Genomic DNA, 23,995 nt, shown 5'->3' with positions numbered 1-23,995 from the left:
CTCAGAGTAATGTTGAACTCAGAAAGCCAGATGCAAAACAGAGTACACTGTAATATTCCTTTTTAATTTTTTAAAGTTTTTATTGAAGTATAGTTTCTTTACACTGTTGTGTAGTTTCTAATGCACAGCAAATTGAATTAGTTATAGATATACCTATATCCCCTCTTTTTTAGATTTCCTTCCCATTTAGGTCACCACAGGATATTGAGTAGAGTTCCCTGTGATATGCAGTAGGTTCTCATTAGTTATCTGTGTTATACAGAGTAGTGTTGTTTTTTATTGTTGTTGTTGTTATTTAGTCACTAAGTCATGTCTGACTCTTTTTGACCCCATGAATTGCAGCACACCAGGCTCCTTTGTCATCTGCTTTCTCCCAGAATTTGCTCAAATCATGCCCATTGAGTCGGTGATACTATCTAACCATCTCATTCTCTGCCACACCCTTCTCCTTTTTCCTTCAGTCTTTCCCAACATCAGGGTCTTTGCCAGTGAGTCGGCTCTTTTCATCAGGTAGCCAGAGTATTGGAACTTCAGCTTCAGCATCAGTCCTTCCAATAAATATTCAGGGCTGATTTCCTTCAGGGTTGACTGTTTGATTCCTTGCAATCCCAGGGACTCTCAAGAGTCTTGTGCAAAAGGAAAGTATAAATGTGAATTTGCTGTTCTAGATGGCATAAATTATATTACTTTTGATATAAAAAGTTGTCATACCATCCATGTGTACAAAAAATTGATTGCAAATATTTTTGCAGTTGTATTTTTAATCACTCTCTTTTTTCCTTTTATGTCATAAAAAAGTATTTCACCGTTTTCCTCCTGACCTCATTCAGTCTTAGACTGTGATAGTGAAGGTAAGAGCAGGTATCATATACTACAATAGATTGTAACAGTGATGATAGGAGCAGGTACCATATACTGAACACTCAGGATTTGCAAGTGATTGCACTAAATTCCTCATGGACAATACATCGTTTTGTTTTATTTTTCATCAGCACTGCTATAAAACACACCTTTTTATCTGCATGTTACAGAAAAGGAAACTGAGAGAAGAATTAATAACATCCACAGGGTCCCAGAGTTGAAATACCAGGTCCGAATGTGAATCTAAGACTGGTTCCATGTATTATCCCACTTCTTTTCCAAGAATGTTAAATTTGTGTCTTTTGGTGTCACAGTTGTAAATTCAAGAGAACTCTCCTGTTCTGTTACAAGTCTTGCTTATTTCTCCAACTCATTAACTTTCTTGAGAATTTTCAGTAACTCATTTCCTCAAACTGTTAAAACTGATTTTAACTCACAATTCTTCTATCCTGTAATGCATCATGAATGCAATTAACCTTAATACCGTCTCTAACTTGTCCTTTCTTATTTCTCCTTTACCAGGGTCTGAAATTTTTGCTCACCTATATTATGTAAATAGTAGGCTAGTTTGTTAGCAATTTATTTGGCTGTTACCATAGTTTTAGCTTATACTTCCCACGGAAGTTGACCATAAATGCTCATATCAAAACATCTGTTTCTAATCATTAAATCACTTTTTTTTACTCTCTTAAATAGTGTTTAAAATCAAGTTTCAAGACATTATCCCTCTTGCTGGAGTGTGATAACGTGTCATCAAGTTATGCAGTTCTATATTATTATCCTGCAACTCTGTACACTAGGCATCATTATTTGTATTTTAAAGGCAAGCAAACTGACCTCCTCAAGTGGCATAACTAGGAAATGGTGGACACTGGTGAGTGCACCAAGGTCTGGATGGCTGAGTGACTCCCCAGGACATATTCTTTCCTCTCTACTGCACGGATATCAAGAAAAGAGAATGCACACTCATACTTGTTTATTTTATTTTGACTTGTGTTGATCTGCTGCAAGTGAAATGAAAATCACTCAGTTGTGTCCAACTCTTTGCGACCCCATGGACTGAATTCTCCAGGCCAGAATACTGGAGTAGGTATCCTTTCCCTTCTCCAGAGGATCTTCCCAACCCAGGGATCGAACCCAGGTCTCCCACATAGCAGGTGGATTCTTTACCAGCTGAGCCATAAGGGAAGCCCAATTATAGGGAGTGAGTAGCCTATCCCTTCTCCAGTGGATCTTCCCAACCCAGAAATTGAAGCGGAGTCTCCTGCATTGCAGGTGGATTCTTTACCAACTGAGCTATCAGGGAAGCCCACATGTTCATTCATCTGCTAGTTTGTTTCGTTTGAGGTTGTAATGAAAAATGGTCTAAAATGTGAAGACCTCTATTAGTGTAATGAAGGTTGCACTGAAACCTCACAATTGTCCTGTCTCTGGGCATGTGCTCACCCTGTTCCATACCGAGTGGAATGAAGCCTTAACCTCCAGTGAGTCCTAATAATCTTGGATAAAGTTTCCACTGGTTAAGACCTTAAAACTACCTGTAACTCACTGCGTCAATTACAGTGAATCACTGCATATCTCAGAAATTTGCTTTCTTCATTTATAAAATCACATAACATCAAGGGCTGCCTTCCATCTGCCCTCAGGACATACCAGTTCAGACAAGCATTTTATTTGACTAGCATTGTACTTTTAAAAATTAAGAACATTTCATTTTAAAATGTGTATTTCCATTTCTAAATGTCAAAAACCTGAGCTGAGCCCTATTTCCCACATGGCAATGATCAGCTGAAGTTGAGGCATTGATACCTTGTGTGGACTGGGTATTCTTTTTTTTATTTGACGCCGATTCTCACCATTTCCTGTTTTCTTATGTAGAGCCTACTCCTCATAGCACAGATGCCATAAACCTGACACTCTGGGCATCTGAGTTTGTGTCTCATCAATCAGATTTAAGTAAATTATAATATCAGCACTTTGTTTCATAGTGTCATATCGTGCTCTGCAGTTCTCAATAGATAAAATATAAATTAGTTGGCCTGAAACTTAAGGTCAGTTGCTGTTTGCCTTTATCCAGCCTTCACCCTGTATAAATCTTAAGTTTTCTTACCACTCAAGTTGCACTGGCCATTTGACCCTTATGTCCTGGCTCTGGGCATGTGCTCTTGTTCTCTGCTGAGTGGAAAACCCTTCCTACATTCGATCTAGCAAAGTCTTGCCCATCCTTCATCACCTAACTGGTAACTCATTCCTCCACGATGACTACTTCAGCTTCTAGTTATCTCCCTTATCGGAGATCTTGTAATACACATTATTCATGCTTAACACATATGACTAATAATAATAAATATAAAAAATAAATAAAACTATGTGCTTGTTTAGAGCTAAAAACTAAGCATTGTAAGAATGCTTAGTCCATGATAATCAATTTTTGTATATTGTTTAAGTCCTTACATCCATTCTAAGTGGTAGTTGCTCATATTGTGGTTATGCTATTAATAGTATTAAGGCTTAAAGAGATTTTGCCTTTGCCTTACTTGCTGGAGTTGTGTTCCAGGTTGACAAAGGTAACATCTTCCACAGGCTCCTCTGTCTATGGAATTCTCCAGTCAAGAATACTGGAGTGGGTAGCCATTCCCTTCTCCAGGGTATCTTCCCAACCTGGGGATCAAACCCGTGTCTCCTTCATTGCAGGCAGATTCTTTACTGTCTGAGCTATCAGGGATCCCAAATAATACCTTTCTGTATCAGTTTATCTTGTGTCTTGTCTTTGAGTTTAAGGTTCTTAAGGCCAAAGACTGTATCTTAATACTTTTATTAAGTATCTTCCACAGGGGTTAGTAAGCACCATGCAGAATGTAAGCTCTCGTTGTGGATAAACTAATATTGGTCAGCACCTTTATTGGCATTCAGATATATTACAGTTCAGTCTCATTGACAAAGTGATGATAAACTTGCAAATTTTAGATTTTTGAATGTCTATATTATCCAATGCAATATCCTGATACTCTCTTCAGCTCCCTAATGGTAGCTTGAGAATTAGCAGACATTAGCTTGTTGCATTGTATTTCTCTCAGGGACGGTATGCATTTGGTAATTATTATCTATTTTTTTCCTGTGAGAAAAAGTCAGTCTAATATGCTTTGGGGAAGGGAACTGGTAGGGAAGACAAGGAAGCTATTGAGAAAGCAAATATGAAGTCGGTTGTGTCACAGTGATACAGCGCATCTTAATCACTTAAAAAATAATTGCTCTAGAAATAATTATTCATTAGTGACATTATGGTGTTACACCACCACAAATGCTTAACTAATGTGAACACTGAGCATGAAGATGATAACCAACATTTAATGTTGCATCCTAGTGCTCCGAGAACAGTACTAAATAATTGTTAGTAATTACCTGACAGAAATACATCTTTACCTGGCCCTGGATGTCATTAGGCATGCGTTGAAATACTTTAATGTTTATAGGCTATATTATACCTCTTCAGTTATTTAATTACATTTAGCAACTCTTCACATTATTGTCTGTTTTATTAAGCTAAAATCCATTACAAGCCAAATTATCAGAGGTATGCTCAGGCTGCAGGGGATTTAGGCATTTGTTTTAGTTGCTGGAAATTAAAGATAGAGGCTGCTTTGGTGAACCAGAAAGTACAGACTTATCACCTAAACCATCCTAATGTTGTGGTTGGGCCCCTCTTCATCACCCTGACAGATGAGCCTCTTCTTTACACATCATTTCCAGAAAGGGCTATCTACCATTCACCCAGGGAGCTGTTTCATGATTTTATAGCCTTCACTATCAGCCAAGTCATCTTTCTATTTAACCTAAATCCTCCATGTCCTTCATGTTAGAATTTATGACTGTAGCTTCCTGCTTGGACCATGCGAACAGCCCATCATTGCTCCCTTGAGCCCTCTGTAAAAATAGAGGCTCTTATTAGATCCATCAGTCTGCTTTCTTCTTCAGGTGGAACAGCAGAACTCACTCATCTGTTTGTTAAACAATTAGTTTTCAGGGTTTAATACTCAGTAACATTTTACTGAATTATGAAGCTAGTTTGCCTTTTTTTTTTTTTTTCTTTTTTTTTCTAGAGAGAGAAACTGACAGAGAGACAGACCAGGCCAGCTGCGGGAAATACTGACAGAACAACCATTCTTTAACTTGGTAGTCAATCTTCTCATTCTTCCAACCCTGTCCCCATCTCCCAGCTTGGAGGAAATGAAATTTTCCGTATAAAAACGGTGTTACACACCTTTTCCTTTTCTGATACCTTTTCTGATGTCTTCTGTTTTCAGTTTTCATTTTTCATCCAGGAATTGGATGTGCTTGTCTTCATTCTTACCTGTGGTACAGTGCTATAATAATAATTTGGCCTTCCCTGGTGGCTCAAATGGTAAAGAATTTGCCTGCAATGCAGGAGACCTGGGTTAGATTCCCTGGGTCTGGAAGATTGCCTGGAGGAGGGAGTAGCTACCCTTTCAAGTATTCTTGCCTGGAGAAGTCTATGTATAAAGGAGCCTGACAGGGCTCCCGTCCATAGGGTCACAGAGTCGGACATCACTGTGCAACTAACACACACACATAATAATATTTAGTGACCTGTATTAAAAATTGTCTGTCGTTTTCAACATAAGTGTTTATGCCCTTTTTCGTGTGAGCCTTTTCTGTTTCTCCAAGAGTTTTCTTTAAAACGAGCCCCAGGGTTTATTTATTTATTTATTTATTTATTTATTTGATGATTTACTTCACTCTGCTCCAGTTCTCTATTTAGTCAGTTAATCTTCTTATTTGGGCTGCCCAGGTGGTGCAATGGTAAAGAATCTGCCTGCCACTGTAGGAGACTCAAGAGACCTGAGTTGAGTCCCCAGATTGGGAAGATCCTTTGCAGAATGGAATTGCACTCTAGTATTCTTGCCTGGAGAATCCCATGGACAGAGGAGCCTGGCGGGCTACAGTCCATGGGGTTGCAAAGAGTTGGACATGACTGAGCATGAACACATGGTTTTCTTATTCAGTATGTTACCTTTTGGGTACAAGACATTTTTTTTTCTTTAACCACCCTGCATCACAAGATATGTTTGGAGATAACTTTTTAAAGACATTTTTTTTTTCCATCTTAAATTCTAAACTTTTTGTTTTAACTAGTCTTCAGCAGCAGCAGCAGCAGTCTTCAGTTATAAGGGGCTCTCTGGATTTCACCTTTTAGTTGATCTTATCCACAGGCACCCTCTACCCCCACTTCAAAACTTCATCCTATGTGGCTAAAAGCTTCTGAAGAATCAGGATGATTTTTTCAAGTCAGAAGAAAGCCTTTTGCTTTTTTGTGGGATGCTCAGGGTCATGCCTCCTTAGAATTCTGAAGAAATAATTGTCCAGCATTCAAAAAGACCTTTTGTATTATAGCAGCTCCTCTTTATATGTTGGTTCAAGGTCACCCAGCAAGAGGCAGTGCCAAGATATGAGCCCCGCGCCTCTCGTCGCTGCCAAGGCCTCTGTTCTTGACCTCTGTGCCCCTGTGTATTCGAAACTTACACAAGATCAATGAACACCATGCTGGCCACTCTTCTCTGCTACAGAAAGTCTGTCATCCAGAAAGTGTTCTGATTTCTAATTCTACTGGTAGCATGTGTGAGAGGGTCCGTTTCCCTGCAAAATGTGTAGTACTGAATATTACCATTTCTTTAATTTTTTTGCTTATTAGATAGGTAATAATCCTCAGGTTTAATTTGTGTTTTCTCATCTTTTTATTCTTCATATCATGCTTTTTATTTACTTTTAATTCTTTTCTTCCACTTCCATTGAAATATAATTAACATGAAGCACTGTATAGTTTTTAACACAAATGTGTGACTTCCAATGGTGTGAAACATTCTCCTGAGTATTTGGTACCTGTTTTATGTAAAAGACTTAAATAGCAAACGTGCCACTGAGATGGAAATCTTTTGGCGTTAGAGATGAGTGGCAGATAAGTCTTGGGATGGCATTGTTGGTAGCTTTTGTTGGAGTCATAAATGCAAGCTGAGTTGCTGGTATGTGACAGGAGGCTGCTTTGAGTAATTTATTTTTTGTGTTTGAAAAATAGCAGCAGCAGCAATAACAGTAGAATCTCTTTTACTTACTGGTTTAGGTGATCATAGTTACAACCATGTCCTGCAGGGAAAATGTGTGTGAGGGCATGTTGGAGGCTGGATCAACCTCAGAACATGTTTCCCACTGACCTTTTTATCGAGTGTATCTTTTTCTCAACCAGCAGATGCCAGCTGTTCACGGAAGGTGTGTATGTGTGTAGTGATGGTGGAAGAGGGAGGTGGCTTGAAGGTCATTTCAGTCTCCTGTGAGTAACTCTGATGGCAGAACTCTCATCAGAACTTCCACGTTGCTCGGCCAGCATCCTGCGTCAGCATTTTCCTTTGTCCGGTCCAGCTGCTTCTCACTTTCACAGATGGTGATCCCTAGTGAGCAGCCTTCAGGATCTGCTTTGTGAAAACCCAGCTTAACATAGACTCTGAGTCTGCTAGGGAGACAGAGAGTAATGAATAAGCCAATGCACACACAGACTAATTTCAGTTAATGATGAGTGCTTTTTAAAGTATTTTCTCCTTGTTATTTAATTTAAAAAAAAATGGCTGAACAGCACAATGAGTGGGATCTTAGTTCTCTGACCAGGGATTGAACCTGAGTTCACTGCATTGGAAGCACAATTAGAAGTCCAGTCTAACTGGACTTCCAGGGTAATCCTATGATAAGTATTATGAAGGAAATAAAATTAAATGAGACAGTGACAAGTGGTAGGGGAGGAAGGGTTGCTTTGGCTTACATGGAGAGAGAGTGCTTTTTGGGTGGGGTCTGGTGAACCAAGACTGGAATCATAGGAAGGAGGCAGTTCATGTTAAATACAAGGAAAACTTCATCCCCACATCCCTAAAATCCTAAGATAAAAGAACCCAGGAATGGAATATGCTTCTGATTTTTTTGACAGCCTAGCTAGAGAAACTTCAGATTTTAAATACATTTCTGTAATATCAGTCGGGGTGCAACAGGAAACAGATGCCTTAGTGAAAATGGGATAATTTGATATGACTTGTAATAAAAGAGTAATTTACAAAGAGAAGGAGTCAATTTATAAAGAGAAGGAACTGCTCCCCCCTCCCTCGCTCCCAGAGATAGGATCAGCAGGTTGCCCATCTGTTCCCTAGCATCCTAGACTTCAAGAGCGAGAGGAGGAAATGGTCAAGGGACCTGTTCACAAGTTCCTGGGGATGGGGTCTAGAGTACAGTTCCCAGACTCTCACTTTCCCCCTCTCCAGACTCCTGGTCTGCTCCCCATTGGCCAAATCCAACCTGAAGTCAGAGAAGTTATGAAGTCCATGCAGTCTAGTCTGGGGGTTAAGGGTGGAGGGAGGAGCTGGAGAAATGAAGACCTCTAGCATGTGTGGTTTACGGTTTAAAATTATACAGGACTAGATGTGGGAAAAGTGACAGCAGATGCATCTGAGGTTATAACCTCAGTCAGTCACTGAGTCAGCAGCTGTGAGCTTCTCATTTTGTTTAAAAAAAAAAAAAAAAATTAAAGGACTGGAATAAAACTGGTGAACTTATCTGAAATGGTATGTTTCTAATGCATCATAAATAAAAAGAAACTATTTTAAATATTGAATGCAACAGTAAGTATCTGGCGTATCTAAACACTGTTTTAAATTGTGAAAACAAACTAAAAAGAAACCATTGTTGAAATAATTAGAGTCCCGGCTATATGTCTTTCCCATTGATAAATGGCTCTTGTATAATTAAATCTCTTATAGCGATCTGAAACCAGATTTCAGTTGTTAGGTTGTAAGTAGAAAAAAAGAAAGATTCCCCCCGCCCCCCGCCCCAGGGTCAGAATCCCGTTAAGGTTTAATCTAGAAAGAAGAATGGATATTCTCATTTATGAGATAAGCAAAGGGTTTGTGGATAAGACCACCAGGAAAGTAATATGGAGGGTCTTGATAAACATGGGACTGACTACAGATGGGTATGTCTGGACCAACATTTTGGTTGATTAGGATTTATATGCTTAGAGAATGAGATTTTTTGAGATACTGCTGTTTGGATTCCATAGGCATGTTACTTAAGGAAATGTCTTTCATTGTAATCCTTGAATTTGTAGCAGAAACATGTGTTTCCTTTATAGTGCGGGGTGTCTTTACAGGGAATAAGATTCCAAAAGAGCAAGGAGTCACAGAAAGACAACAGCTGCAGATGAGTACAAATAGCTCCAGTCTGAAAGGCACGATTTGTCAAATGGGAGCATGATTGCTAGCAATCTTACTTTTTTTGGTGATTACAAAGTTGAGCATAGTAGCCCATGTGATTCTACAGGAGGACTTGTAAAGAACTTTTAAAAGCAATTATGCGTGAGTGTTGGAGATTATAATTTAAGCAGAAGGCCTCTGTGGAGGTAAATCAAAAGCGTAGGACAGAAGAAAAATGCTATGGGAGACCTTCAATCAGGAGAGAATATTAAGTGGGACTCCTAGGGGAGAGGCCTGTGTTTGCAAGTCTGGGGTGGGCTAGTCTACATAATTGACTAAAACAGAATGAACAGCTGTGAAATACAGCCTTTGAATGTGTGGGTAAAACAAAATTACAAAATATACAGGGTCAGAGAACATGTAATGTATTTTCACTGCATTGTAGAATTCCCAAGCTCACTTGGGATCTAAGACATTGGCCAGTCCTCCAGAGAAGCTAAATGACTTCATCAAGATCAACCTGCCTAGTTAGTGGTAGCCTGGTAGTTACCTGTGTGGGCTCTGGAGACTAACATCCTAGATTTAAATCTCAACTCCACTACTCCCACTGTGACTTTTGGAGAAAATCACTCTACTGTTCTGTGTCTCGATTTTCTTATCTGTAAAATGGGAATAATGATAGGACACTCCTTGTGTTAAATAAGATGATATGTTTCAGTAACACTAGATGGTGTCTGGAACATAGAAAGAGATCAATTAATTTGAGGTATGTTATTATTGAGAACACCAGAGCAGAAGTCAGCTAACTCCTGCGGTAGGTGTTCTGTCTACTCTACAAAAGACAAGAACATATAAGGGGATGTATGTAAGACATTAGTTTCCCAACTGGAATAATTGTAAGATACAAAATAATGTCAAGTCTTGGATATATTAAAACAAAAAAAAATTAAATACTTTCAGGGGAAGTGACTCAGATGAGCTATTTAGAACTTCTCAAAATTTCAGTTCATATTTTTATGCTGAAATAAAGTAACTGGAATTTTCCCCCATAGCTGGAAGTGTTTAATGTTTGTTTTACAGCTAGAAAAATATGTATTTTCATAATACATATTTAATCATACAAAAAGTTCAGTGTATTTTTTGATAATTGACCTTTTTAACATCCTAATTTTTCTCTATTAATGCTGCCTGCTAATCCCAGAGATTCCTTTCTTGTCCCTTGTAATTAGAATAAGTTGTACGTTTAAGTAAATGTACATTTTGAACAAAGTAAAAGCATGCAGTGAGTTAGAACATTACTTTTTGAACATAGTTGGGGATAAGGCAGCTAATTTTCTTAAAAAATTATGCCAAGATACTGATTTTTTTTTTTTTTTTTTTGGTGGAACAGCTGGAATGTTATCTTGATAGATCAAAGTAAAAGTTCAGAGTCACTTTTTGATAATCTCTGGTTGAAATCCTAACAAGTCTTTTACATGTTAAGGCACATGTTTAACCATATATTTTAGCCCCTAAAAGCCCCTCTTGAACAATCTGCTGAAAGATCCCATGTATCACGTTGATGATTCTGAGTTATTTCCTACTGGTCAGGGGCAAAGGCATTTATTATCATTTAATAACTATCTGAGGTCATATTCAAACTTGGATTGATATACTAGCATCTGTAAATCTCAGTTAATGACACTTTAAAATGTCTGTTATGTCTTTGATATGAAATACTGGCATAGTTGTATTTCTTGATTTTATAGATGCCTCTAGTGACTTTTTATTCTGTGTTACATATTTAGTTTTCCTGCACTGTGTCAGTATTTTGTGACATAAATCTTTTGGATGACTGTGCCCGATGGCTGAGGAATAATAAGTTTATCTAAAGATCTCTTAGCCCAATTAGAATATTGGTGATCCCCAAAAGTGGCTCTCATCATGCAGTAGTATTCAGCCCCCCAAAGAAGACACATTTCCAGTTTTAACTGTTGAAGTTTTCCTCCAATCTTCATTTTGGAGGCATACTGACTGTTTCCTTTGACTGAAAACTGGACTGTCTTCATATATTTCCCAATGGTCTTAAAACTTAATCATGATACCTGTCTAATGAGTTACTACTTTACCTGCCTAAAGACTCTTTGAAATGTAGTGATGCTGAGTTATTTAAGGCCCATTAAGGATGTTTATCAGGATTCAGAAAGGCAGATTCATGAAAAACCCACTAATTATATTTATTCTGTTGACTTATTTTTAGAGAAATATAGCCCTGTTATAACTCAGAATGTCCCAAGGAATAGATTTTGATGTTGGTCATTGAGCTTTTCTGAATAAAATTTATTCCAAAGTGGCTTCTTCTGTAAGGATGATTTTGACTTTCAAATTTGTTTTAGAACATTTTTTTAATAAATTGAATCAGACACATATCAGAGAATCATTTCAAAATCCTCAGTTTGAGAATATTTGTGACCTTGACTGTCTTTGTTTTATGTTGTTGTTATTATTATTTTTATTTTAATCTTGGCATAGGCCTGCACCTGGCAAGGTTTTTGGGATATAAATAAAAATAGATATGGTTTCTGATCTCAAAAAGCACCTAGAAAATATGCAGTCTTGTTACATCTGTTCAGTTCAGTCTGTACTTTGTCTTAAAATTTGTTAAGAATTTCATATACACATATGACATAGTGACTTTTTTTGAATATTTATATGTTGGTACATGATTTATTTCATAGCTCTGCTTTGCTTATAAGTGTGTGAATATTCTATATTTCTTCATGCATACAAACATATACATATGCCCGCTACCAAATAGCTACTGGTTAAATGAGTTATCACTATATCTACTCATTAGCAGTGAGTAATAACAAAAGATGAAGAACATTTAGTGTTACAAATTTTTTCCTTACTTTTATCATCTCACAATAAAGCAATATGGCAGGCTTCTAGTTCATTGTTTCAGGAGCCCACGCATTGGAGTGTGTAAGTGACTTGTCTCTGGTCAGTCATCCTTTTCTGTATGATCAGGATTCCAAGTGGATTTTTTGGCTACAGAATTTCTATTTTAATCCCAACAGGAGATACAAATGCTTATAAACATCAACTAGAAAACATTTATATATATTTAGTTATTTTTATGAAGTTGTTTTTTAGTCACTAGTCACTAAATCATGGCTGACTCTCTTGTAACACCATAGACTATGGCCTTCCAGGCTCTGTCCATGGGATTTCCCAGGCAAGAAGACTGGAGTGGGTTGCCATTTCCTTCTCCAGGGGGTCTTCCCAAACCCAGAGATCGAACCCACATCTGTCTCCTGCATTGGCAGGCGGATTCTTTAGCCCTGAGACGCCAGGGAAGTCCTTTATGAAGTATGCTATAACATTAAAAAAAAGAAGTGAAACATCAATGTGAATCTGAAGTTGTTGATGTGAGAAAAACACTTTCCTAATACTTCATTTTTAAAGCATGAGTAGAAACCTAATTGCTTCTGCAATAGCATTAGTCAATTTATTTTTCTTGCTCACAGCCCTAGTGTTCACAGATGTTAGCTGCCTTGAATATGCATCAGTAGAAAGTGTAAATCACAGCCTATAGTAGCAATTGCAAATTTCACCTCACTTACACAGTCAGACATCTATTTATGACTATCCCTCTTTATCCTATGTATGCCCTTGTACCTTTTATGTCTTTGGTGTTCATTCTATCAAAAAAAGTTAATTTTCTCTAGTGTATCAAGATGAAGATTGTGTCTACTATTTTACTTAAATAGCATGAGAATTTATATGCCCACTAGGTAGCTAATTTTATTTCCTTTGATAATTTCTCTTCTACACAATACAGGTTCCTCTATATTAGTGGTAATTCAGGTTACATCTGCATGTTAAAAAAAGACAGTAGACCAGTGAAAAATTTAGCCAAGTATCATATAACCAAAATAAATTGTCCTCTTTTAACCCTGAGCAAATGTGAATGTTAAAGTTTTATATAATTTTTAGAAATTATAAAATAATAAATTATAGACATTTGATCAGTCCCATCGAAAGCAGAAACAATCAGTTTAATAGTAGGGTAAATTCTTTAACTAGTTATGTAATTTAATAAGTAGATTAAGTTTTACTTACTGTTAAAAATATAAAATGAATCTCTAAAACATAAGACATATTGTAAGTTTTAAAAAAGAGAAATTATGCAATAAAATAATCCCCCAAATAAAAGATTTATGCGCAACAAAACCAAGTGCTTGATTCTGTAATTCATGTATTTATCCTTTCAACAGATCCTTTTTGAGTCCCTTACAATAAATAGAAAAAAGTCTGCTTTTAAGTAGCTTAAATTTTACTGGGAAAAATCATTCTTACAAAATAGAAATAAGCAAGATAATTTCAGATTGCAATAATTCCTTGAAGAAAATAAATAACTAAGATGGAGCTTGAGTTAAGGCAGCCACTTTGGGTGGACTGCTTAAGAAATCCCTTTCAGAAGAGGTGATTTTTGAGATGAAGGACCAGGAAAATATAGGAGTTTGTGAGTATCGGGGGTGGGGAGATTCATATTCTAGGCAGAGAGAACAGATGTGAAGACTGGAAATAGTGAGTGAGGACTTGGTATGAGATTAAACTGGGAAGAAAAGGTTAGGTTATTCAGGTAACAGTAGGTCATAGCCAAGATTGGGAATGTTTTGGAAGAGCCTCTAAAAATTTTGAAGAGGAGTGGTAGAATCCTGTCTGTGTCTTTAAAATGTGTTACCATTGTATGAATAATAGTAGGGAGGCAGGTGGAGAGACTGGGAGACCAAGATCTGTAGTAGCATGGAAGTCGGGCAGTGCGGCCATGGATGCTGAAGAAGCAGATGGCTGAGGAGCTGAGGCAGAGAATCCTCCTGGTCAAGGAGAGGAAGGAGTCCAAGATGAACAACAGTCAGAGGTTGCTCACTTATGACTAAATAGGAAAGCAAAAATTAGCAAAGCACGAACCTTAATGAAGCAGTAATCAAACTAAAGAGGCAGGAACTACTTACATTAACTCAATTATGCATTTCATCCTACAACAAAGGAATAAGATGCTTAAACCTGACCAAGGAATTTCATAGATTCAGTCTACCTGGACTACTTGTCTAAGTCATGCTCAAGACCTTTTCTTTCTTTTTTTTTTTTTTGGCCGTGAGGCATGTGGGATCCTAGCTCCCCAACAGGGGATCGATTCTGTACCCTCTGTGTAGGAAGGCAGATTCGTAACCACTGGGCCATCAGGGAAGCCCAGTGCCTGAGACCATTTAATGGAAAAGGTCTAGCTGTGGATTGTTTCTCTCAAGCTAGGGCTGCATTTATTTCTCTGTTTCCAACACAAGTACAGTGCCTCTCATAGTAGAGTATGCCAAAGTTCATCAACTTTAACACCAGTTTTTCCTCTTGGTTTTGTTCACCAGATGTTCTCTTCTATATTCTTTACATAAATTATTATATTACTTCATCTAGAAACTGTTAAGTAATTATTATTGTTATTAAAATGCCTCCTTTTTACAGACAAAGAAGCTAGGGTTGGTTAGGATATATTGACCATCTTGATGTATATCATAGTTTTAATGGGGCAGAATTAGGATTCATACCTTTGTCTGTTGTGTTTTAAAGTGTACTTTTTCATAACATCATGCTGCCTTATTGATCAGAAACCATACTGATAAATCACTTAGGACTGTATGTTTTTTGGCTCTTTCTAGTATGTCTTCTATTGGTGAAAAGAGAGGTTAGTGAAAAATGATGACAGAGAAATATAAAGACACTGGAGACATATACATCTTTCCCTGATAAATTATAAAGGTACCGTGTGTTTTAAATGAATAATCCTGCCAACCAATAGGAGGAAACTCTCTAAAGGGCTATGAGAAAGGTTATTCAGGACAGAGCAAATTAGGTGACAGATGAAAGACTTATTGTGTTTTATACTAACACACTTGCAAAGCACTGCACTCTGTATAGAAAGGTCAAAAATGATGGACCAAAGCTGAGATTGTTGGGAAATTTGATTGTAAGATCTTGAGAAAAGGAGAAAACAAACATGAGTGGAAGACTGAGAGACACATTGATTTTCTCAATCACCTGTCCTGCTTGTAAAATAGAGTCCTGGGATGGCCCCATTCCATCCCAAGAGCCTCTGGAGAAGAGAAACTGCCTGTTTAATAAATGCTTCCAGGTGGTTTGGGGTACCAGGTGGGTGATGGACCAAATCTTGGGAGAATACTGATTTAGCACACTGTTTAATTTACAAAGCATCATGAGGCTCATCAAGGAAAATGATTATCCCAAGTTGTAGCACTCTTTTTGTTAGAGATTAGGCTAAATCAGGCTCCTTGAGACCCAGTGCTGTCTTCTTTGAGACTTAATTTTTCCAGCTCAGTCATGGACCAGCTAACAGCATGTATCATTGACATTTCTTTTCTAGAATTACAACCACAGCTGCCTGCATGATGGACCTGAGGCGGTACCCACTGGATGAACAAAACTGCACCTTGGAAATTGAAAGTTGTAAGTTTTTCTGAGAATCCAGCTAGACTGCACTTGGGTTTAAGGTTCTCCTTGGGCATAAATTTCCTACCCTCTTTCATGTTCAGACCACAGTCCTGCAAAGTTTGTACTAGCACGCCAAATTTGGTGGAGGGAGGCACTGGCTGTGTCTTCCTTCCATGATGCTGCCACCCTCGTCATCTCATCCTTAAATTCCAGGAGAGAAGTGTAGGGAAGCAGTAATCTAGCAATTAAAGGGAAATGCTAAGAGTCTGAAAGGAGACTAATGGTTATTTCGGGCATTTATTATATGGAATTGGTGCAGAGAGCTGCAACAGGGAAAATAGATGGAGATGGCAGGATGATACAAGATGCCCTAATTGTCTTTGCCTTTTACGAACATTATCTCTGCGACTGCAGAGTAAAGATGGCCTCTGAATTAGTTAACGTATTTATACACCGTGGCTCGGTGGGTTGTTTTCTCTTTCGAGAAACTATTTTCAGTGTCTAAAATGTATTTTATATTCTTGCTGAAGGCTTAATGATGAGCAAGTTTGATGCTTGTGTGTATTCTGTTTCCTGTGCTGACCTGTTTAGAGTGTTGTTGCTTTTTCTAGGCCACAGTTTCAGTATCCTTCTTGACAATTCAGCTACCTACACTTTTGTGTAGGCTAAAACATTGATTTCATAACCCATTACCATTTCAGAGGTCACATAGTGAGACCATTTAAGGTGGAGTAGGACTTTGAATCTTTTTTTCTCTGCCAATTTTTTTGTGGTGGTTTTATATTTCCTTCTGTCAAACAATTGGAAGCTGATGATTTTATATCCAGCATTCTAAATAATGAGTAGCTTGACTGCTTTCCTTATACCCTCTGCCTTTCGGAGGAACTCAAGCCTTGGCAAGCTGTGCAACTCTAAATCACTGCTTCGAGCAGAAATACAGCATTTATGACACATTCCTGGTATTTTTGCCCATTTCAAAAAATAACTTCGAGGGATAATTAAATTTACATGTACTTTTTGAAAGCCTGATTACTTGCATTTCCAAATCATCATTGTTTTCACATTAGATCTTTGCTACAAGAAGCTATTTAATGAAATTGGTCTCTGGGATTTTGATCATTTGTTATGTAGATATCTTTCAAATGGCATTGTGTTTTCATAACTTATGATACAGTTTAGAGAATAGTGTTCCTCAAAGTTCTGATTCTTTGGTTGCTTCAAATAGTTGATGTAAGAGTAATTTGAAAAAAGTTTGTTGCTATGTAATAATGAATTTTTGTGGTAGAATTTGACTGATATTTTAAATAATCATAATTATACATGATTAAAGGATCTGTACTGGTATTATTTCATTTAAGCCTTTCACAACCCTCATAGGTAAGTAAACAAGGTCTTTTTATTTTAAAAAATACTGATGATGCCTAATAAATAACACAATCAACACCCAAGTGTTTCATGTCGTGTAGTTCTGGCATGAATATTTAAAATTAACATGATTTTTTTTTTTTTTAGATTCTGTGTTGTTTATTACTGTCCAAATACATGAAGTTCTGATGAAATAAAATCATATGGTACAGATAAAAACAGGCCATGAGAGCCCAGAGTTGTTTTAGGGCCAAATGGCAGACCACTCAACAGTTCACATTTTAGGAATTCAAAATGCTTAAAAATTGATAAGGTGGTTTCTGAAAAAGAAAGAGAAGGAAAAAAGGAAGAAAAAAAGACAAAAAGGAGGAAGGGAGGGAGGAGACAGAAACGATTGAGGAAATGTTAGCTCACGAGAAAGCCTGACTTAGAAAGAAGTGACAAATGCATAAAAAAATGCATAAACTTTGTGCAGATTAATGCAATAGTAAACAGCAGAACACATAGGCCTCATAATACTTCTGTAATGGCGTACACATAATGTCTCTAGCACTTTGGGAAAATATGCAGATGCTAATTAAAGATCATTCTAGATAAAAATACACATTTCTCTAAAGGGACGATGGGGGTGAGGGGAGGCGGGATCTGGTCTCAGGGCACATCCCCGCATACGAACAAAGACGAAACTATGGGGTATTTTTTGGTAATTCTAGTGAATATGGCAGCAAAAATTTGTTGTAAGAATGTTGGCTGGTTTTAAGAGGGTTATTTTCAAATATAACCTTATAGCTGCATTTGTAAAAAAAATAAAATAAAATAAAATTAACATGATAGATAATTCCTTAGACTTCTAGAAGTTTAAGTTTTATAGAGAGGCTTTTATCTATCTTATTTCAATTTACAATTACCCTGATAAATGATAGAGATTTTTTCAACTTTTTTGAGAAATAATTGATATATTGTCAACTGATACAATTGACATATGACATTATGTGAGCTTAAGATGCACCATGTAATGATTTGTTCTGTGTATATATTACAAAATGATCACTACTGTGAGGTTATTTAAAACATTCATTGCTTCAAATAGTTATGAGGTGTGTGTGAAGAACTAATGTTTACTCTCTTAGCAACTTTAAGTACATAGTACAGCCTTACTAGCTATAGTCACCATTCTGTAGATTAGATACTCTGATCTTATTCACCTTATAGCTGAAAGTTTGTACCTTTTAACTGTTCCTATGAGTTCTTTTTAGATTCCACATGTAAGTAAGATCATACAAAATTGGTCTTTCTTTCTCTGACTTACTTCCCTTAACCTAATGCCCTCATGGTTCATTCATATTGTCACAAGCGGCAGGGTTTCCTTTTCATAGAAGAATAATATTCCATTGTGTATGTGTGTGTCACCTTTTCTTTATCCATTCATCCCATCCCAACATTTAGGTTGACTCTATGTCTGGGCTGTTGCAAAGAATGCTGTAATGAACCTGGGCATGTAGGAACCTCTCAGCAATAGTGCCCTAATTTCTTTTGGATGTGTATTCAGAAGCAGGATTACTGGATCATATGTTAGATCTGCTTTTAATTTTTTGAGAAACTTCCATGCTGTTTTCCATAGTGACTATACTAATTTGTATTCTCGTTAGTGCACAAGATTCCCTGTCCTTCACATTCTAGCTGGCTAGTACTTCTCTCATCTTTTTTTATGATGATGATTCTGGCAGGTGCGAGGTGGTTATTCATTTTGGTTTTGATTTGCATTTCCATGATATAAATTATTTTGCATGGGTTTTCCAGTTTTCCCAACACCTTTTTTTGACTGAGACTTTTCTCTATTGATTGTTCTTAACTCCCTTGTCAGATATTAGCTGTCCATAAATGTGAGGGTTTATTTCTGGACTCTCAATTCTGTCCCATTGGTCTATGTGTGTTTTTATGACAGACCCGTTCTGTTTTGATTACTACAGCTTAATAGTATAGTTTAAAATCAGGAGTATGAAATCTTTAGTTTTATTATTCTTATTCAAGATTGCTTAGCTACTCAGGATCTTCTGTCATTCCATACAAATTTTAGGATTGTTTGTTCCATTTCTGTAAAAACTTCAAGGGAATTTTGGTAAGTGTTGCATTGAACCTGTAGATGCTTTGGGTAGTGGACATTTTAACAATTCTAATTCTTCTGACTCATGAACACAGAATATCTTTCCATTTTTTTTCATCTTCTTAGTTTCTTTCTTCAGTGTCTTACAGATTTCATTATACAGATTTTTAATGTCCTTGATTAAACATTCTATATTTCAAAGTATTGTGCTGTTTTTGATGCTATTGCAAATAGGATTGTTTTCTTTATTTCATTTTCTGATAGTTCATTGTTAGTGTGTAAAATTGCAACTGTTTTTTGTATGTTAATTTTGTGTACTGCAGCTTTTTTGAATTTGTTTTCTTGCAGCTTTTTGGAAATCTTTAAGGTTTTCTATGTGAAAGATCATATCACCTGCAAATAGAGACATTTTTTTCTTCTTTCTAATTTTGATATCTTTTATTTCTTTTTCTCTTTCTTGATTGCTATGACTGGGACTTCTAGTACTGTGTTGAATAGGAGTGGTGAGAGTGGACCCCTTATTTCTGATCTTAGAGGAAAAGCTTTCATCCTTTCCTCCTTGAGTATGATATGAATTGTGAGCTTGTTATATAATGGCCTTTATTATGTTGAGATACGTCCCTTCTAACCTAATTTGACAAAGGTTTTTATCATGAAAAAAAATGTTGATGGTTTTTCAAATGCTTTTTCTGTATCTGTTGAGTTAATCATATGATTTTTATCTTTCATTTTGATTTGCATATGCTGAAACATCCTTGCATCCCAGAGATGAATCCTACTTGCTTATGGTGTATGATTTTTCCAGTGGGCTGTTGACTTTGGTTTACTATTATTCTGTTGAAGATTTTTGCATCTATACATGTCAAGGGTGTTAGCCTGTAGTTTTCTTTTCTTGCAGTATCCTTGTCTAGCATTGGTGTCAGGGTAATCCTGGCCTTGTAAAATTAGTTTGGGAGCATTCCTTTCTCTTTAATTTTTTGGAGGAGTTTGAGAATAATTGGCATTCATTCTTCTTTAAATGCTTGGTAAAATTCACCAGTGAAAACATTTGCTTCTGGACTTTTGTTGGGAAGTTTTTCAATGCTGATTTGATCTTCTCACTAATAATTGGTTTGTTTTCATTTTCTATTTCTTCATGATTCAGTCTTAGTAAACTGTATGTTTCTAGTAATATATCCATTTCTTCTAGGTTATTTAACTTACTGGCAAGTTGAACTTATTGGCATACAATTGTTCATAGTAGTCTCATCAACCTTTGTATTTTTTGGTATTAGTGGAAATGTCTTCTCTTTCATTAATCATTTTGTTTATTTTTGCCCTTCCTCTTTTTTTCTGGGTTAGTCTAGTTAACAGTTGTCAATTTTTTAATCTTTTCAAGTACCCAGCTCTTAATCTTGCTAGTCTTTTCATTTATAATTGTTTTCTTTTCATTGGTATCCTGTTCTCTATAGTGCCAACTTTGAGCCTAGATTTTTCTTCTTTTCCTGGTTCTTCAAGGTAGTTTATTTTATTTGAGAACTTTATTTATTTTTTTATTCATACATGTGTTTATAGCTGCGAACTTTCCTCTTGGAATTGTTTTTGTTGCATTCCATAAGTTTGTTATGTTGTGTTTCTGTTTCGTTTACTTCAAGAACTTTTTTATTTCTCATTTGGTTTGTTATTTGATAAATTAGTTGTTTAGGATTGAGTTGTTTTATTTTCATGTGTGTGTGAGTTTCCTGTTACTGATTTCTAGTTTCATACCATTGTGGTCGAAAAAGATACTTGATATAATTTCTATCTTATTGAACTTGTTAGACTTGTTTTATGACCTAGCATATAATCTATATTAGAAAGTGTTCTGTGCATGCTTGAGAGGAAGCCGTATCCTGTTGCTGTTAGGTGGACTGTCCTGTATGTCTGTTAGGTCCATTTGTTCTAGAGTATTGCTCAAAACTACTCTTTTGTTATTGATTATCGGTCAGGACAATCTCTCCATTGTTAACAGTGGGAAATTGAAGTCCCCAGCTATTATTGTATTCCTATTTATTTCTCCTTTTAATTTTGTTAGTATTTCCTTTATATATTAAGGTGCTGTGATGTTGCATGTATATTTACAGTTGCTATATCTCCTTGATAAATTGACACCTTTATCATTATATGATAATCTTCTTTGTCTCCTGTGAGCATTTTAATTTAAAGTCTATAATGGATGTATTAATATTTCTATCTTTACAACTACAGAAAGACACTACAGAAAGTAAAGTGATTTGCCCCAGTTTATGCACCTAATGATTGGCACAATTAATCTGTAGTGATGTGGCAACTAGATTTTGTACGAAGTAGATTAACAGGAAGATCCCTGTTTTAAAAACTGAGAAAATAGTCTATCCTTAAGAAAAATTGGAGTGCATTCATATTTCGTCAGATAGCAAATCATTGCTATAAAGAATAAGACATAATGTTTTATTAGTAATTTACAAGATGTTATTATAAGTAGGTAGTTAAGCAGTCTTATTGAAACAGGTTTAGGATCCTGTCTCTTAAAAAACTAACTTTGAAGTTGATGCCTGACATTTCACCTCATTTATTATTCCTTTCTGTTAAGCAAACTCTAGATACTCATCTGTTCTCTCTCTTCCCGCTCCCCTTCTCCTTACTTCCCTTCCTTCCTCTCTCAAATGCTAATGAGCCTAATAGTTGCATTACTAAATCACTATCACCTGTCTCCATATCAATAATTAATATATTGGTTCCATCCCAGAGAGAAGGATATAACTTGATTCTGGGAGGCTTGGAGTAGGAGCATATTAGGATTGAGTTTATTGTTAATGCATTCATGCTTGTTTCCACTCAATAATTTCTTCATTCATTCATTATTAATTGAGCACTAATTATTTACCAGGTATTATTGTAATAAACTTGTGAGACATACTGGTGAACAAAAAAGGCAGTATCTCTGTTTCCCTTTATTATGATGAGGAAGATAAATATTGTTTAAATATGTATGTGAATATAAAAGTCACTTTAGTGAAAAGTGATACCAAGATGAAATATTTAGTTCTTTAAGACCTTAAAGGAAGATTAAGGAAAGCCCTGAAATAAAGTGCTGAGGAATCTAGAAGGTCAGGATAGTCTGTGCTTACTTTACAACTTTTCTTAAATTTAGAGGAATGGAGAAGCTCTGTAGAACAAATTGGATTTGCCGAACTAAATGGGACCTAATAATAATTATCACCATGTAGGCAGTGAAACTTATTTGTCAAATAAAAAGGAGAAATCCATCTCCAGGTGTTTAGATTTTGGATCCAGGTCATGCTATGTGCTGGTCAGTATTTCAGTAGATATACATATAGAATTAAGAACTTAGAGAAAAAAGAGAACATTGTGTTTCTCCACACCTAAAGTGAAAATTAGTGACACCTTATGTCAGTAGGTTTAAAATACCTCCTGTCATGGAGGAAATGGTGATCAGATAGGGTTTTGAGCTCTTGGGGGATGGTGGATGAGAGGACATTCACTGAATCTAAGTGCCGTCTGGTATGGTTTTCAAACTCATGAATCAGGGCACTTAACTTTTTTTAAGCCGTGGTTTCTCATCTGTATAATATTTTGATACCTTGTTGTGATGAAATAATCAAAAGGGAGATCTTTGTTTAGTCCTGGTTTTTCCATCAGTAGCAGCTGTTCTCATTATAGCATCATTATTATCATTATTAAATTATGCCTGGAATATTATGCTCAATTAGAGGCACAGCATTTTAAGAAGGGTATTTAGCAACCGGAAAACCAAATATGAGTGACACATAAACCATGGAGTTTGAAGAACCGGTAGCAGAAAAAAGTAAAAGAGAGGCCTATTTCCCTTGAAGAAGGGAAGCTAGGAGAGAACGGATAGCAGTGTTTACACAGATAGCCATTTTCCAGTCACCACAGACTGTCCTCTTAAAAGAGCAAACTATGTCTGCCCTAGGGGCAAAACTAGACTAATGGTAAAAGATGCCAAAAGGCAATTTTTTTTCTTACTAAAATATATATGTGTGTGTGTGTGTGTGTGTGTGTGTGTGTATAAGAAGTTCATAACAATTGCAGCTGATAAAAAAATCTGGTAGGTTGCCATGTGTAAAAAAATCTGGTAGGTTGCCATGTGCTGTAAAACCATTTTCTAGGAAAGAAGGAATTCTTGCATTGGGCAAGTGGTGGGATTAGATGATTTCAAAAGAACTCTGGGTTGATATTTGCTTGTCATCAGCAAAAATATGCAGGACTTTGGTTAAAGGACAATTAAGACATCACTGGTTTATGTGAAGATGCAGATCCCACATGCATATACTTTTGGAAGCAGTGCTGTTTAGGAAAGATGAAAATCACATCCCTGCTAAGATTTTAAGTAAAATGATGTGTGTTTTGTTGATAGTCTGTTGCCGTGTTATTTCTTTTCTTAGATTTTCCTCACAAGAATACATTTTACAGTTGTGTCTGAGAGCAGTAAGTCTAAGACCCCCACATTTTCCATCTTTAAAATAAATCTAGAGCCCCCTTGGGGCTTTTGATCAATCTTATTAATGCTCTAAGAAGCATCACACAGAAGACAATTTACATGAGCATGTATCTGTGTCTGTGCAGATAGTGGTGTTAAATAATGAAGCTAACAAGTATTTTAGGTGATCTTCAAATTATTTCAAATTAGAAAGATATTCTTGTGACATTCCAGTAAGGCTGTCATAATTTTTTTCAAGGGGAAAGCAAAGAACGTTACAGATGCTCCATGGTGTCATTGAATACAAATTTAATTTGAATTACTGTCGTATTTTTGTATTTTCTTGAATTTCATCTTGTGCTGTGGAAGTGTAGGGTTTTTCTTCCAGTCCTTATGGTGTGGAGTTACCTTGGTAGATGAGAACTTCATCTAACAATTATCAGTTCCATGTGACCACAGAAAAGTACCAGG

At 36.4% G+C, this 23,995-nt stretch overlaps 1 protein-coding gene across 3 annotated transcripts in view; it reads left to right on the top strand.

Moving 5' to 3' along the window:
- Positions 1 to 23,995, top strand: part of GABRB2 (gamma-aminobutyric acid type A receptor subunit beta2) — a 270,258-nt gene that overhangs the window by 126,225 nt on the left and 120,038 nt on the right. For all 3 annotated transcript variants that reach the window (XM_065936454.1, XM_065936463.1, XM_065936446.1), the window contains exon 5: positions 15,526 to 15,608. In XM_065936454.1, coding sequence (XP_065792526.1) covers positions 15,526 to 15,608 — 83 coding nt within the window. The remainder of the gene's footprint in view (positions 1 to 15,525; positions 15,609 to 23,995) is intronic.

The sequence above is a fragment of the Muntiacus reevesi genome, chromosome 1 (assembly GCF_963930625.1).
Source record: "Muntiacus reevesi chromosome 1, mMunRee1.1, whole genome shotgun sequence".
Lineage (NCBI taxonomy): Eukaryota > Metazoa > Chordata > Mammalia > Artiodactyla > Cervidae > Muntiacus > Muntiacus reevesi.
Note: the sequence above shows the minus strand (reverse complement) of the source record. Positions and strands in the feature narration are given on the sequence as shown.